The sequence below is a fragment of the Mobula birostris genome, chromosome 11, assembly GCF_030028105.1.
Source record: "Mobula birostris isolate sMobBir1 chromosome 11, sMobBir1.hap1, whole genome shotgun sequence".
Taxonomy (NCBI): Eukaryota; Metazoa; Chordata; class Chondrichthyes; order Myliobatiformes; family Myliobatidae; genus Mobula; species Mobula birostris.
Window position 1 is genome coordinate 15852526 of NC_092380.1, and position 17063 is coordinate 15869588.

Sequence of the window (17063 nt, forward strand, 5' to 3'; positions counted from 1 at the left end):
CACTGTTGCGCCTTTTTGATCACCTTACAAAATATATTCCCCCTTTTCCAAAGTGAATACTTTCCTACTCAACCTCCATAACGTCCCATCACCCAACTTCTGGCTCTAAGTACACATTCCCAACACCTGCACTTGCTGCATTCCCACATTGGTATCCTTGTGGGGATCCTAGATCGGCAGCTCTGGGTGCTGCTGAAGGTCAAGGTGCAACCACAGCCACAGCGCCACGGCGTGCATTAGGACCACTCTGTGAGGTAGTCAGCACACGTGGGCTCTTCACACTGCCCGAGTTCACACAGAATCAACTTCCACTAGAGGAAACAAATACCCAGTTGAACACACCACTGTCACATTGGGAGATCGCACCCTCAGCTCTAAACTTTCATGCAGACTACAATTAATCTTTCCCAGACTGTTGCACAGTATGGTCCACAATGGGAACACCAACTTTCCTGGAACTTCCTCTACAAGTTGGAACACGTCCTCGCCCTTTTATTTCAGACATCGTGTGCTGTTGTAATGCTAAAAATATACGCACAAGGGAAGTGGGACAACCTGGTGGACAGGGAATAGTGAACTCAAGTTCCGACAAAGGGTCCCAGACCTGAAACGGTAACTGCTTCTCTTCCCACGAACGCTGCCCAGCCTGATGAGTGGTTGCTGCAATTTCTGCTTTTATTTCAGACTTTTTTGCAGCTGGAAGTTTATTTTTTAAAATGTGTCCACGAATAGTCAAAATCAGAATAGGGAGGGGAATACAGGAGTATCAGAAGGGGAAAAAAGAGACTGATAAGCAAAGTTGAGAAATAGATATTCTTAAACAATTAATGAGCTGCTGGAATGAGGAGTTAGATTGATTCCTTTCTGGGCCAGCAAGGTTGATTGGCAAACATCCACCATTAAATCACCATCACAGGGGTACTAGTACTATTAATATACAGTTAGATTAGCGGGTAACTAACATCCAAAACTTCTACATTCTCAAAGACTGAAGAATTCAGCACTTCTGAAAATTTGCAACTCACAGCCTCGCAATCAGAGACGCAAGAGATTCTGCAGATGCTGGAAACCCCTGGAGCATCACACAAAATGCTGGAGGAACTCAGCAAGTCAGGCAGCGTCTATGGAGGGGGAACGTTTCAACGTTTCGGGCCGAGACCCTTCATCAGCATTGCAAAGGAAAGGGACAGAAGCCAGGATAAGGGCGAGGGGAGCATGAACTGGCAGCTTTATCGGTGACATACCTTTACCCCATCTTCCCCCCGCCCCCCGCTAACTTCACAGGCATCCTCCCTCTGGTTCACCACCTCCTTTCCTTTATTCCATAGTCTATTGTCCTCTCCTTCTTCTTCTTCAGCCCTTTGTCTCCCCCCAGTTTCTCACATCATTCCCCTTTATCTCCCTTCCATCTTCCTATTTTCCCTCATCCACCTGGATTCAATAATCACCTGCTTGTGCTCTTCTCTCTCCACCTTTATTCTGGCTTCTGACTCCCTTTCCTTTCCAGTCTTCACGAAGGGTCTCGGCATGAAATCTCAGCTGCTCATTTCTCTCCACAGATGCTGCTTGACATTTTGTGTGTTGCCCTCTCTCTCAATCCTTTGCCAGCAGATTTGCATATTAATAAGTGTGTATCAGTACATCACCGGTCTTCTTTCAGAATCATCTACCTGTTTTGTTGGGGTGCCTCTCTTGCATTTACAAGATCGCTAAATAACCTCCCCTCCCTCATCCCCAGTCAAACACACCTGCTGTGAAGGGGAATTCCTGACCGTATTGCTCGCGAGGGGAGACTGACGGTATCCTATGCAAGAGCTTGTTTCTTCTATTGAGTTAAGCTTTGTAGGCACCTAGATGGTACAAACAGTAGACAGTAATGGGACTAAGTTAGTGTTTGGCTTAGTGCAGGCTTCGGAGAGCCAGAGGAAACACCTTTCCCAGACGGGGCCGCACCTACGTGATGTTTACAGCGCAGATCAGCGTTACCCGTATCGTTAAACTGGAGTACCTCAAACCAAGCTCTGGTCCTGTGGCAATGACTTCATATGTTCAATTCGGTAGCTACTTTATCAGATACACCTGCTCGTTAATGCAAATATCAGCCAATCGTGTGGGAGCAACTCAATAGACAATAGGTGCAGGAGTAGGCCATTCAGGCCTTTGAGCCAGCACCACCATTCACTGTGATCATGGCTGATCACCCACAATCAGTATCCTTTTCCTGCCTTCTCCCCATATCCCTTCACTCCGCTATCTTTAAGAGCTCTATCTAACTCTTTCTTGAAAGAATCCAGAGAATTGGCCTCCACTGCCTTCTGAGGCAGAGCATTCTACAGAACCACAACCCTCTGTGTGAAAAAGCTTTTCCTCAACTCCGTTCTAAATTGTCTACCCCTTATTCTTAAACTCTGTGCATACAAACACACAGGCAAGGGAACAGATTCAGTTGTTGCTCAGACCAAACATTAGAATGGGGGAAGAAATGTGAGCTGAGTGACTTTAACTGTGGAATAATTGTTGGTATCAGATGGGGTGATTTGAGTATTTTAGAATTCCTGGGGTTTTCATGCACACCAGTCTCTGGAGTTTACAGAGGATGGTGCAATAAACAGAAAACATCCAGTGAGAGGCAGTTCTGCGGGTGAAAATGCTTCGTTAATGGGACAGGTCAGAGGAGAATGGCCAGACTGGTTCAAGCTGACAGGAAGGCGACAGTAACTCAAATCAACACGCATTACAACAGTGGTGTGCTGAAGAGCATCTCTGAATGTACAGACGCGTCACACCTTATAGTGGATGGGCTACAGCAGCAGAAGATCACAAACAGACAGAGATACACCCAGTGTACAGGAGGGACCCAACAAAATGGCCACTGAGTTTATATTCTGTCTTGAAGATAGGAAGACATCTCAAAGTCTTCCGCAGGGATCCCATCAAACTCAAGCCGATTGAGAGCCATATAAGGAGGAATGTGGGAAACGGGGTGGTTTTAAAAAAATCTTACAGGGAAGAGAGAGGCAGGGGGATTGGCAGCTGAAGAAATGCTCAGGATTAAATTCAGTGACATGCAGGAGACAGGAGCTGGGGAAGGCCAGAACGATGGTGAGGTTGGGGGTGATCAGAAGTAATGGATAGCCCAGCACATCTGTGGATGTGAACTTCCCTCCACTGAGGACATTAACAGCAGCAGGTGCGCAATGAAGGCCTGGAAGATAACTGGGGACACCAGCCACCCCAACTATAAACTGTTTCAGCTGCTTCCATCTTGCAAACGGTACTGCAGCATTCTTCTCCGTGGATTGTCACCTTGTCGTGGTGGAGAAGCTTTGTGGTCCTGTGATCCCGAGAGCGATGTCGTCTGGAGCTATGCTCCTGGTAGGGTCACCCATGGCGGTAAGGTCGAGGGTGAGGTCCCTAACAAAGAACAATCCAACCAAGATCTCAACGGTGGAACAGGTGGACGAAGTTACTTCGAACTCAACGGCTGTGAAGGCAGATGAAGGCTGCAACAAATCCATCAGCTCCAATCATCATGGTTTCCATGCCACTGGAATCAGTTGGTTGATTTGCGAAGTACCGTGTGCTTCTTGGAGTGCAACATCAAGTACACGTTAAACAAATACACGCACAGGCACCTTCACTCTGTGGGCCACTTGATCAACAGAACGAAGACCATCATCCTCGACCTCGAGGGATAGCCACGATGACGACAACTGCAGCATTAAAGCCTGGACCAACAGGCTATGGGACAGCTTCTTTCTACAAGCCATTAAACTTAGAAATTCACATGTACGTACATTACAACGGATTTTTATTCCCTCACGTTGTGAGACGGATGTAAGAATTAAATAAATTCAAATGGGATTTAATGAAAAGATTTGATAACAAGCTGAGAATTTTAAATCAGAGGCAGATGCTGGAAATTCAAGCAACACACATCAAAGTTGCTGGTGAACGCAGCAGGCCAGGCAGCATCTCTAGGAAGAGGTGCAGTCGACGTTTCCGGCCGAGACTTTGATGTGTGCTGTTGTAAGGATATGTAAGGATAAAATCTATAGATTGATTACAAATAAAATAAAGTGCATAAATTAAATATGATAAGGTACAGAACAGATTAACCAGTGACACTTTGAGTGTGATGTGGCAGAGAGTTCAGAAGCCTAATGGCCTGAGGGAAGAAATTGTTTCTCACCCTGACCATTCTCGTTTTTATGCATTGAATCTTCTGCCTGATCGTAAAAAGTGAAAGAGGATGCTGGACGGATGGGTGGGATCCTTAATACATAGGACCCTGTGCACACTGCGCTCCTGCTAAGTCCTAACCTTTTCAACTTCTTCCTGTGATTCAGGCCCTCCAAGTCCCGGCAACATCCTTGAAATTTTCTCTGTATTTTTCGATCTTATTGATATTTTTCCTGATTAACTTCAATGTATTTTGATGCTGTGATTAACTTCAGGATACTTTGTTGGCTGTAAAGCAATCTGGGACATGTTGATGACTTCAAAGGGAGGATTTTAGGGCAAGCCTCTCTCTCTTGCTATGAAAGACGCATTTAAATTAAGAAAACAAATCCACATACTGGCCCTGTCTCTTCTGGGAAAAGCCCTTGTGTATGAATTTTGTTCTTCTGATGAAGAAATATTTGTATCCACCTGAATGGCAGACAATTGAATGTTTATCGTACAGTAGACACTGAAAACTAAAAACCCGCAGGTGTCAGAAATCTGAAATAAAAACGGAAAATGTCGGAAACACTCAGCAGGTCCGGCAGCATCTGTGGCCGATTAAAGTTTCAGGTTGGAAACCCTTTGTCATATCCGGGTAAGTAAGTGATCAACAGCAGAGAGAGTGGGACAGGACAAAGGGAAGATGACTTGGATGGCAACACACACAAAGTGCTGGTGGAGCTCAGCAGGTCAGGCAGCATCTATGGAAAAAGAGTACAGTCAAAGTCTTAATAGACTATTAATCTGCAGGAATCACTCCATGGTCTATAACATCTTGGAAAATTGTAACCAAAACATCCATCAGCTTCAAAACATAATTTCTTAGAACAATGAACAATACAGCACAGAAACAGGCCCTTCAGCCCACTATATTTGTGCCAACCATGATGCCAACTTAAACTAATCTACCTACACATGGTCCATATCCCTCTATTCCCTGCCTGTTCATGTGTCTGACTAAATGCCTCATAAATGTTGCTATCAGATCTGCTTCTACCACCTTCCCTGGCAGTACATTCCGAGTACCTACCACTCTGTGTAAAAAACACTTGCTTGTAAGTCTCCTCTAAACTTTTTCCACCTCGTGTTAAACCTCTGCTCTCCAGTATTTGACCTTTTCACTTTGGGTAAAAGACTCGGACTACTCACCCTAGCTATGACTCCTATAATTTTACTCTGATATAATTTTCTGTGCTTCTATCAGCCTTCAAACTTCCAGAGAAACAATCCAAGTTTGTCCCATCTTTCCTCATAGCTAATACTGTCCAATCCAGGCAACGTACTGGTTCACCTCCTCTGCACCCTCTCCAAAGCCTCGACGTAATTGATATATTGCACCCAGGATCTCTCCTGAGTCCAGCATATCGATGCAGCTACAAAGGAGTCACGACAGCAGCTATATTTCATTAGGAGTTTGAGGAGATTTGGTACGTCACCAAAGACACTCGGAAACTTCTACAGATGTACTGTGGTGAGCATTCTAATTGGCTGCGTCACTGTCTGGTATGGAAGAGTTGGGGGCAGGGGGGGAAAACTACTGCACAGGATCAAAATAAGCTGCAGAGAGTTGTAAATTCAGCTCCATCATGGGCACTAGCCTCCATAGTATCCAGGACATCTTCAAGGAGCGATGCCTCAGGAAGGAGGCATCCATCATTAAGGACAATGCTACCATCAGGAAGGAAGTACAGGAGCCTGAAGGCGCAAACTCAATGATTCAGAAACAGCGTCTTCCCCTCTGCCATCTGTTCTCTGAATGGATATTGAACCCATGAACACTACCTCACTACTTTTTTATTTTGCACTACTTATTTAATTTAACCATTTTAACTATTACTTACTGTAGTTCATGATTTTCTTCCTATTGTTATGTATTGCATTGTACTGCTGCTGCAAAGTTAACAAATTTTAACGACATGTGCCGGTGATGTTAAACCTGATTCTGATTAATGCGGTAGCCAGTCTTGGATGTAAAAGGTCCCGTCAGACTGCTTTGAAAAGCAGAGTTCTCCCAGGTACTGTCACTGACTTCTATCTGGCTTCTATCACATTGCTCTCTGTGGGACCATAATTACGATCAAACTGACTGTGGAGTTTCAACAGTAGCTATGCCTCAAGTATAACGAATTGGGATTATCACACATCTTGGCACATGATACGATCACAAGACTGCTTTGTCGCACTGGGAGCCACGCTTAAGACAAAAGATAAAAGTGAAAGCACTGACCCGATCACTCCTGGAGAAAGTCCGAGCGTTCTCTCGGTGAGCAGTCCGTTCGGGGAAATTTGCTTCAACCTGAATGATGGACAGACGCAAAGCAAAACATGAAGGAGTAAATCTGGGCATTTCAAACTGTTGCAAGTCAGAAGGCAAACACACACCAACATGCAACTCCAGTAATGATGCAGAGGGGAACCCTGGGTTTCTCTGCTCCATTCATCTGGATGAAATGTTGGGAAATGTATGATAATGCGTTTTAGTAAAAGGAACAATAGTGCAGACTACTATCTAAATGGGGAGAAGGTTCAAACATCAGGGGTGCAGAGGGACTTAGGAGTCCTCATGCAAGACTCCCAGAGGTTAAGTTACAGGTTGAGTCTGTGTAATAGAAGGTAAGTACAACTTTGGCATTTATTTCAAGGGGAATAGAATATAAAAGCAAGGAGATAATGCAGAGCCTTTATAAGACACTAGTCAGGCCACATTTAGAGTATTGTCAATTGTTTTGGGCTGCATTTCTCAGAAAGGATGTGTCATTGGAGAAAGTTTAGAGTAGTTCATGAGGATGATTCCAGGAATGAAGGGGTTAACATTTGGCAGCTTTCCACCTGCACTCACTGTAATTTATTAGAATGCATGGGGATCTCATTGAAACCTACCAAATGTTGAAAGGACTAGACAGGGTGGATGTGGAGAGGATGTTTCCAGTGGTGGGGATATCCAAAACTAGAGGGCACAGCCTCAAAATAGAGGGGCGGCACTTTAAAACAGAGGGAAAGAGGATTTTTTTTTAACCAGAGTGTGGTAAATCTGTGGAATGCTCTGCCACAGACCGCTGGGAGCCAAGTCCGTGGCGATATTTAAGGTGGAAGTTGATAGCTTCCTGATCAGTCAGGGTGTCAAAGGACATAGCCAAAAGGCAGGTGTATGGGGTCAAGTGGGATCCAGGTTCAGCCATGATGGAATGGCGGAGCAGACTCGATGGGCTGAATGACCTAATTCTGCTCCTATGTCTTAATGGTCTAAAGTGGGCTTGGGCAAAGCCTTTGTGGGTGCATTGGCACTGGGAAGATGCCAGACGACATGTCGACATTATTCAAATGATTTCTTTTGCCTGCACAAGGAGCATATTCCAAAGTTGTGCCTCTGGGAAGTCTGTAGGTGAGCTGGTGTCCAGAGAGTACCCAACCTTTGCTCTTGCAGTCACAGTATTAGAGTTGCTTCTCCAGGTAAATCTCAAAGTCAAAGTTAATTTATTATCTGAGTACATATACACTTGGTAGCCATTTTATTAGGTACACTTGTACATCTCCTCGTTAATTCAAATATCTAATCAACCAATCATGTGGCAGCAACTCAGTGCATAAAAGCATGCAGACATGGTCAAGAGGTTCAGTTGTTGTTCAGGCTAAACATCAGAATGGGGAAGAAATGTGATTAAGTAACTTGGACCGTGGAATGATTGTTGGTGCCAGATGGGGTGGTTTGAATATCTCAGAACCTGCTGATCTCCTGGGATTTTCACGCACAACAGTTTCTAGAGTTTACAGAGAATGGTGTGAGAAACAAAACGAATATCCAGTGAGCAGCAGTTCTGTGGACAAAAGGGGGGAACGTCGACTCAGACCATGAGAGGCCTGCGTCGAGCATTTTCATGCCTTACAAGGCGTAGATTGGAAGTCTATGTGGGGCGCCACTCCTCGCACAGACAATAGAGCAATGTGTGGTTAAGTGCCTTGCTCAAGGACACAAACACGCTGCCACAGCTGAGGCTCGAACTAGCAACCTTCAGATCACTAGACAAACACCTTAACCACTTGGCCACTGTGGGTAAAAATGCCTTCTTAATGAGAGAGGTCAGAAGAGAATAGCCAGATTGGTTCTAGCTGATAGGAAGACGACAGTAACTCAAATAGACGATTACATCAGTTATGTGCAGAAGACCATCTCTAAAAGTACAACATGTCAAACCTTGAAGTGGACAGGCTACGGCAGCAGAAGACCACGAACATACACACTCAGTGGCCACTTTATCGGGTACAGGAGCTCCCTAGTAAAGTGGCTACTGAGTGCATGTCAGCTTAGGTTCATTTACTTGCAGGCATTTACAGGAAAATAAAGAAATACAACAGAATTTGTGGAAAATATATATAAACAGAGACTGACAAACAACCAATGCGCAAAAGAAGACAAGTTATGCAAAATAAAACATATATGGAGTTGTTTAAAGTTCAAGGTAAATTTAATATCAAAGCATGGTCAGTCAGAGAAATACAACAGAATCAATGAAAAGCTGCACTCAAATAATGACAGGCAAACAACTAATGTAGAAAAAAGACGACTGATAAAAAATAATATTGAGAATGTGAGTTGACGAGTCCTTGAAAGTGAATTTGTAGGTTGTGGAATCAGTTCAGAGTTGGTGAGTGAAGTTATCCCCACTGGTTCAGGAACCTGATGGTTGAGGCGTAATAACTGTTCCTGAACTTGGTGGCGTGGGACTTGCAGTTCCCTGCAATGAGTCTCAGGTCTGTAGAAGCCCTCAGGCAACAATGGTGATCATAGTACCATTTTACTTTGAGATGATTTTGTCAGGCTCCTCCTCCTGCTGGAGCTCATTGCCGGAGGGTCAAGTGTCATGACGTACTAGCAACACCTGGGGGTGTGAAGCAGGGCCTAGCACGCAGGATCATCCGGACCACTGCAGAGTGAGTGAAGCGTCTATAACCAGCACACCAGGTGGATTGAAAAGGCAGGGTGCCTAGACCAGAGGCGAGGGTCAGGCCGGTTCTGCTTTGTGACGTTTACTACGCTCTGTGGTGTATTGAGGCCCAGGCTGTAGGCCTGCTCTGGATTTCGTGTCTGCTGGTTCCTTGACAGACATCCCACCTCTCCCGGAAGTTCCGGGAGTCTCCCGCATATTAATCGTGGCTCCCTGATGCCTGCAAATTATATACAATATCCCAGAAATCAATTTTTTTGAGAGAGAGAAAGCAAGAGAGAATGAGACAGCGAGCGTGACAGTGACCACGAGAGAGAGAGAGCGAGAGAGCAACGGAGAGGGAGAGAGAGAGAGAGAGAGAGAGAGAGCACATGCGCGCCATGGCAGAGCCGTTCCAAAAAAAGAAAATATAAAACGTACCTCACCCCAGACTACTCTAAAGTGTACCCCTGCCTAATAGGGGTCAAAAATAATGACTGTGTTGCTCGCTGCACTGTTTGCAACAGTGACTTTTCTATTGCCCATGGTGGGTTAAGACTGTAAAAGACATGTTGAGGTGAGTTTAACAGGTGTCATTCGTTCATTAGCATAGCTAACGTCATTTAAACTAGCTGGCTGGCTGCTAAGGAGCTACTCTATTGCAGACATCCCACCTCTCCCGGAAATTAATGGTGCTACCTCCCTGAAATGAGTTTTTGCAGGGGTGGGATGTCTGCCTTGATGTTTACTCCGCTCTCCGCTGAACTGAGGCCGAGTCTGTGGGCCTGCTCCGGATTTCGTGTCTGTGGGCTCCTTGACATTTACTCTGCTCTGCACTGAACTAAGGCTGTCACCATGCTCTGGCTGCTCCAGGTTTTGTGACTAAGGGCTCACTTTCATTTTAAATGCTACTTGCTTACTTTTTGTGCTCGCACAATTTATGCAATTTTGGTTTTTTGGTTGCTTTTTTTCCCTCTCCCTCTGCACATAGGGTGTTTGACACAAGGGGGCATAGTTTTAAGGTGCTTGGAAGTAAGTACAAGAGGGGATGTCAGAGGGAAGTTTTTCACACACAGAATGGTGGGTACATGGGATGCACTGCCGGCAACGGTGGTGGAGGCGGATACAATAGGGTCTTTTAACAGACTCTTAGATAGGTACATGGAGCTTAGAAAAATAGAGGGCTATGCGGTAAGGAAATTCTGGGCCGTTTCTAGAGTAGGATACACGGTCGGTACAACATTGTGGGCCGAAGGGCCTGTAACGGGCTGTAGATTTTCTATGTTCTATGAGATTTATTTTCATGGATTCTTTTGGGGTTTTTTTTATTCATTTATGGGATGTGGGCGTTGCCAACCAAGCCAGCATTTATTGTCCATCCCTAGTTGCCCTCGTCACCACCTTTTTCACACATTCTCTGTGTGAAAAAGGTGGTGATGAACTGCCTGTAAGGAGACACATCCCAAGGTTGTATAATTAGGTAATAAGTGTACTTTGAATTTTGAACCTCCGTGTCTTAAGGATCAATCATGAAATGACAGCTGAGGCACAGCCCTGAGGAACTCCAGCAGCAAAGTGCTAGCTGAGGTCTATGTCGCAAGCCTTCTTTACCCTGGGGGTCAAGCTGCAGTCTGGGGAGTGAATATAAAGTTCCACGGCGGCACTGCAGTGCAGTAGGAAGGGAGACCTGTACACCTCCTGCCCTTGTCCAAGTTTTAACTCAGGCTTAAATCATTACAAGGCGGATTACTTTGGAAACTAACAAGCAGCTGTTTGTGAGAGCTGCCTTGGACAAATTCCCGACTGAGACCCTGCAGTGGCTACGTTACACTGGCTGTAAAGCACTCTGGGACAAGTTAGAAGAGCTACAGTAACACAGCAGGCAGAGCAGTCACTGAGAACATCGCTCTGCCTGGCCTCAGCCTGAAATGAAACCGCACCGCCCACAATGCTGGTGTCATGCTAGGCACAAGATGACCTTCTAGCCCCCTCTCTGACCATCAGCTGACAATGATCTGAAATGGCCACTAAGGAACCAAGTACAAGGGAAGCTGCTGTCTTATTCTGGGACGTAGAAAGAAAAATTGGCATTGCCTTTAAGTAACACACACAAAGTGCTGGAGGATCTTTTCATTTTCCATGCCTGTCATAGTAGGATTTGATCTGCATTTCTGGTCTTCTGAGTTGCTAGGCCAGTAACTTAACTTCTGCACCACCACTACCCTAATGTATCCCATGGTAATGGAGGGTCTGTGGCGGTATCATCAGCAAACATGGGCATGGACGCTACGTTTTTGGACATTGTGGCTAAGGTGCAGCTTATGGACCGAGTCAGGAAGAAACTAAGACCTTGGGAAGAGAAGTCGTTGAAAGTGATTCTCAGTCTATGGTTGGAAAAAAAGGAACCAAACGTACCCAGACGTAGCGACTTAAGTAATGGCTTCGGAGAAGGAGGGTGTAGTCAATCATGTCAAAGGCCATAGAAAGATCAAGGAGGAAAATATTCATCCGTTTGTTATGACCATGTCGTATGGCATGGGCGATTGTGGTCTTTCCATGACCATAATTGTTCTTGGCAAATTTTTCTACAGAAGTGGCATGCCATTGCCAGTCTTTACAAGATGGGTGACCCCAGTCATTATCAATACTCTTCAGAGATTGTCTGCCTGGCATCAGTGGTCACGTAACCAGGACTTGTGATCTGCACCAGCTGCTCATACCACCATCCACCATCTGCTCCCAGGGCTTCACGTGCCCTTGATCAGGGGGCTGAGCAGGTGCTACACTTTGCCCAACGGTGATCCACAGGCTAGCAGAGAGGAGTGCCTTCCACCTCCTTTGGTAAAGACGTGTTTCCACCCTGCCATCCCAGGAAAATATTATCTTTGTATTTTGTATTTGTGTTTTGAATTATGTTACTCACTATTTTTGAATGTTTCCTTGCTATTTTGAATGTTTTGCACCTTGGCCCCAGAGGAACACTCTCTCGTTCAGTTATAGCTATGTATGTTTTGAATGATAATTAAATATGATTTGATTTGACTTAATCAAACGAGATCTCATTACTGACCCTGATAAGTGTTGTAAGGGTGTCGTGACATGGGAGAGACTTAATCTGGAGGCACAGCACCACATCTCCACAGTCCTGACCTCAGGTGCTGTCTGTTTGGAGTTTACAGGTTCTCTCTGTCTCCCTGTGACCGTGTGGGTTTCCTCCAGGTGCTCTGGCTTCCTCCTACATACCAAAGATGTGCAGGTTGGTGCGTTAACTGGCTGCTGTAAATTGCTCCTAGACTGTAGGTGAGTGGTAGAAGCTGGGGAGAGTTGATGGGAACGTGGAGACAGCAAAACAGGATTAAAGTAGAGGAGGTGCAAATGAGCAGTTGATGGTCAGTACAGACTCAGTGGACCGAAGGGTCACAGTGTCTCTAGAACCCCATAATTCAGATTCTGGATAAAGGTGAACAGGAGTTATAGTCCAGAAATGGGAAGGTGCTTCACAAAGCAGCAGTACAGGTTGTCCTTGGCAGAGAAGGTGATGACAACTGATCAGAAGGGGAGAGAGAACTGTGGACATCAGCTAACCTGGAAGCCATGAAGGAAGTCAGGGTGGTGTGTTTAGTGGGAAAGGGTCAAGGGATGGGGAAATGGACCTGGTGGAGAAGTCTTGTGGAGACAAAAACAGAAGCAGATGGAAGGAGGTTGGAGTAAGAGCCGGAGAAAACTTGAGTAACTGGGGCAGCCAGGAGGGTGAGAAGGAAGGGAAGCTGCAGAGGCCGGTCACAAGAAGATTTCAGCTGTAGTCACAACAAATTTCACGAGCTCCTTGCATATTGAATGTGAGGATGGAACCCTGCGGGGAGAGGGGTTTAAAATGAACAGCCTGCAGAACAGGAAGGAAGCCAAGAGTTATCTCAAAGTTCACTAAACTTTATCTGGTGTTTAAGGACCAGGGGTGAGACCAACATCAGAGGGACATAAAGGTGGGAGAAGTAGAAGTTGCTTTAATTGGACCGGGTTCAAAGGTCAAGGTGGTAGTTTGGCTGAGCAGGCCAGAGAAAATGGTGGACCAAGGTCTCAACCCCTGACGTTTTGGTAATGTAGAACAAAGTGGATTGGAAGACTGCCTTTTCCATTGACAGGCAAGGAGGGTGTGAGTCTGGGAAGGACACCAGACTTGGAGTATTGTGTACAGCTTCGATGACCCTATCATAGGAAAAACACCATTAAGCTGGAAGGAGTGCAAAGAAGTTTTCAAGAATGTTACCAGAACTCAAGGAGCTGAGCTACAGGGAGAGGCTGGACAGATTAGGACTCTATACCTTGAGGGGTGACCTTATAGAGGTGTATAAGATCATGAGAGGGCAAAGCACACAAGGGAAAAGGAAACAAAAACAGAGGACATAGGTTTCAGGTGAGAGGGGCAAAGTTCAAAGTTTAAAGTAAATTTATTATCAACGTACATATATGTCACCAAATAGATCCCTGAGATTCATTTTTTGTGGGCATTCACGGTAGAACAAAGAAATACAATAGAATTAATGAAAAACTGCACACAAATTTAACAAATTTCATGACACATGCCGGTAATAATAAACCTGATTCTGATTCAAAAGACTGACCAGCAACCAATGTGCAAAAGACAAACTGTGCAAATACGCAAAAAAAACAAACCAATGGATAAATAATACTGAGAACATGAGTTGTAGAGCCCTTCATCGTCAGGCTGTTTTTCACTGACTACAGCTCAGTGTTTATCACCATCATTCATTCAAAACTTATTTTCAAATTCCAAGATCTAGGCTTTTGTACCTCCCTCTGTAACGAGATTCTCAAGTTCCTTACTGGGAGGCCACAGTCAGTGCAGATTAGAAACATCGCCTCCTCCTCCTCACTATTCACACAGATGCACCTTGGGGATGCATGCTCAGCCTTTGCTCTACTCTCTGTCGACCTACAACGGTGTGCCTCGGACAAATCTACAAGTTTGCCAGTGACACCGCTGTATCAGAGGCGGTGATGAGGAGGCATACAGGAGCGAGATAGATCAGCTGGTGAGTGGTGTCGCAACAATAGCTTAGTGCTCAATGTCAGCAAGACCAAGGAACTGATTGTGGACTTTTGGAGGGGCAAGTCAGAAGAACATACACCAGTCCTTGCTGCGGTGGAAATACCGAGCAGCTTGTGTGTCAACGTATTGGAAGACCTACCCTGGGCCCAGAACATTGATGCAACCAGGAAGGTGGTGTGTCAGTGTTTCTACTTTCCTGGAAGTTTGAGGAGATTTGGCAGGTCATTGAAGACTGACCAACCTGGAGAGATGTACAATGAAGAACATTGTGGCCGGGTACACACGTTCCAATGCACAGGAACACAAGAGGCTGCAGAGAGTAGTGGAATTCAGCCAGTTCCATCACAGGTATAGCTCTTCCCACCATCAACAACATCTCAAGAGGGAATGTCTCAGGAAGATAGCATCCATCGCTAGGGACCCCCACAATCCGAGCTATGCCCTTTTCTTGGAGCTGCCATTGGGCACGAGGTACAGCAGACTGAAGGCTCACACCCCAAAGTCTAACAGCACCACTGCCATTAGGTTCTTGAACCAATCTGAAAAACACTGGGTTCCTACCACCAGATACATCTTTACCACCCCCCCCCCCCAATCTCCACTTTCTGCAGTTATAGCTCCCTCCAAGATTTCCTTGTCCATTCATCTCTCCCCACTAATCTCCCTCCAGGCACTTAACCCTGCAAGTGGAAGAAGTGTTAGACCTGCCCATTCACCTCCCATCTGCCTGGCCTGCTGAGTTCCTCCACTGTTTTGTGTGTGTTGGTTGGATTTCCAGCATCTGCAGATTTTCTCTGATTTGGAGTGGGGGGAGCACCTTTGCTCCACTCACACAGAGCACGATATTCCGGTGGCCAACTATTTCAATCCCAGTCTCCTTTCCCATTCGGACATGTCGGTCCATAACCTCCTCTACTGCCAGGATTAGGCCACTCTCAGGTTGGAGGAGCAACACCTCATATTCTGTCTCGGTAGCCTCCAACCTGATAGCATGAATATCGATTTCTCTAACTTCCAGTAATTTCTTCCCCTCCCCCTTCCTACTTCTTCAATTCCCCACTCTGGCTCCCCCTCTCACCTCTTCTCTTCCCCTCACCTGCCTATCACCATCCCTGGAGCCCATTCTCCTTTCCTTTCTCCCATGGTCAACTCTGCTCTCCTATCATGTTCTTAGACCATAACACAAAGGAGCAGAAGTCGGCCATTCGGCCCATTGAGTCTGCTCCGCCATTTTATCATGAGCCGATCCATTCTCCCAATTAGTCCCACTCCCCCTGCCTTCTCACGATAACCTTTGACACCCTGGCTACTCAGATACCCATCAATCTCTGCCTTAAATACATATAGCCCTTTACCTTTTCAACCTATCGCCTTCTAGCTTCTTATTTCATCTTCCTCCCACCCCACCAAGATCCACCTATCGCATTCTAGCTTCTTACTTCACCTCCCTCCCACCCCACCAGGCTCCACCTATCGCATTCTAGCTTCTTACTTCATCTCCCTCCCACCCCCACCAGGCTCCACCTATCGCATTCTAGCTTCTTACTTCATCTCCCTCTCACCCCATCAGGCTCCACCTATCGCATTCTAGCTTCTTACTTCATCTCCCTCCCACCCCATCAGGCTCCATCTATCACCATTTAGCTTGTAGTCCTTCCCGTACCACCATCTTTCCATTCTGGCATCTTCACCCTCTCTTTCCAGTCCTGATACAGGGTCTCGGCCCAAAATGTCAACGGTTTATTGATTTCCATAGATGCTGCCTGACCTGCTGAGTTCCTCCAACATTTTATATGTGAATTCTTAACACGATTTATTTCTCTCCCTCTCTGTCACACACAAATTGCACTAGAGCCGTCGTGTTTGTTCTGTGCACTTTTGCACACTTACGAGTTATGTAAATGTTAATTTATGTGTTATATTTTAATGCACGGTTCTGTTGTTGCAAAAAGCTAATTTTCTTGCTATTCATGCAGCCAACCGCAACCACATACTTTTACTTGAACCAGTTCTAGACTGACATGTACGAGGGAGGTGGCCCAGAGGGATCATTCTACCTTTAGATTCTGTGAACTGCTCTGTGATTAAGACTCAGGGAAGCTACTCTTCACTAAGGCTGCTTCACCATAAGCCAGTGCCTATGGCCGGGTGGTGATGTGAACCACTGTTAGGGGGGGCGGCTTAGCACAGTCACTGACTGGAATCGTCAGCTGGTGCTGCTTTTCCAATACATGTTGTGTCATCGTGACATGTTCTTCCAAGGTGTCGGACTAACTCCCTGGCTGTGGTGCAGACACCAGGCCACAGGCTTTAGATTGTGGGCCAAAAGGTATGTTCTTGTGCTGTGCTGCTCTAAAGCAGCCTGTAATTTCACACAGATTCCAGCTGTTTGCTCCATATATTCTATTTGGCATGGTGATGGGGTCACACAACACAGTGCAGGCAGAACCTGGTCACTCCCCAAGTCCCACCCTGACTGATCCTTCCTTTCCCCCGGCGTTTCTCTGGATGTGAGCACTGCCAGCAAAGCCAACGTTTAACTGGCCTGCAGATGGTGCTGGTGAGTCAATGCCCTGCCCTGCTGCCGTCTCTCAGGGAGAAGATTAGTTCCAGCGAGTCAAAATATTTTCAAGTCAGGGGAACCTGAAGCTGAACCTGAACCTGAAGCTGGTGGCGGTGATCCCAGATCGGCAAGGTTGAGATCAGCAGTAAGACAGCAGCAGTTCAAGGAGGTGACTCACCGGCACCTTCTCAAGGGAAATTAGGGATGGCGATAAATATTGACCCTGGTCTGATTCCTGGAGATGAAAAAAAAATTCCCTGGCATCGGTCCTCTCGTCACC

General features: G+C 46.0%; 1 protein-coding gene across 6 annotated transcripts in view; it reads right to left on the bottom strand.

Annotated features, from left to right (window-relative positions):
* The window catches only part of LOC140204863 (TRIO and F-actin-binding protein-like), a 301234-nt gene that overhangs the window by 158616 nt on the left and 125555 nt on the right, over positions 1 to 17063 (bottom strand). For all 6 annotated transcript variants that reach the window (XM_072271741.1, XM_072271739.1, XM_072271738.1 and 3 more), the window contains one exon: positions 6455 to 6523. In XM_072271741.1, the coding sequence (XP_072127842.1) occupies positions 6455 to 6523 (69 nt within the window). The remainder of the gene's footprint in view (positions 1 to 6454; positions 6524 to 17063) is intronic.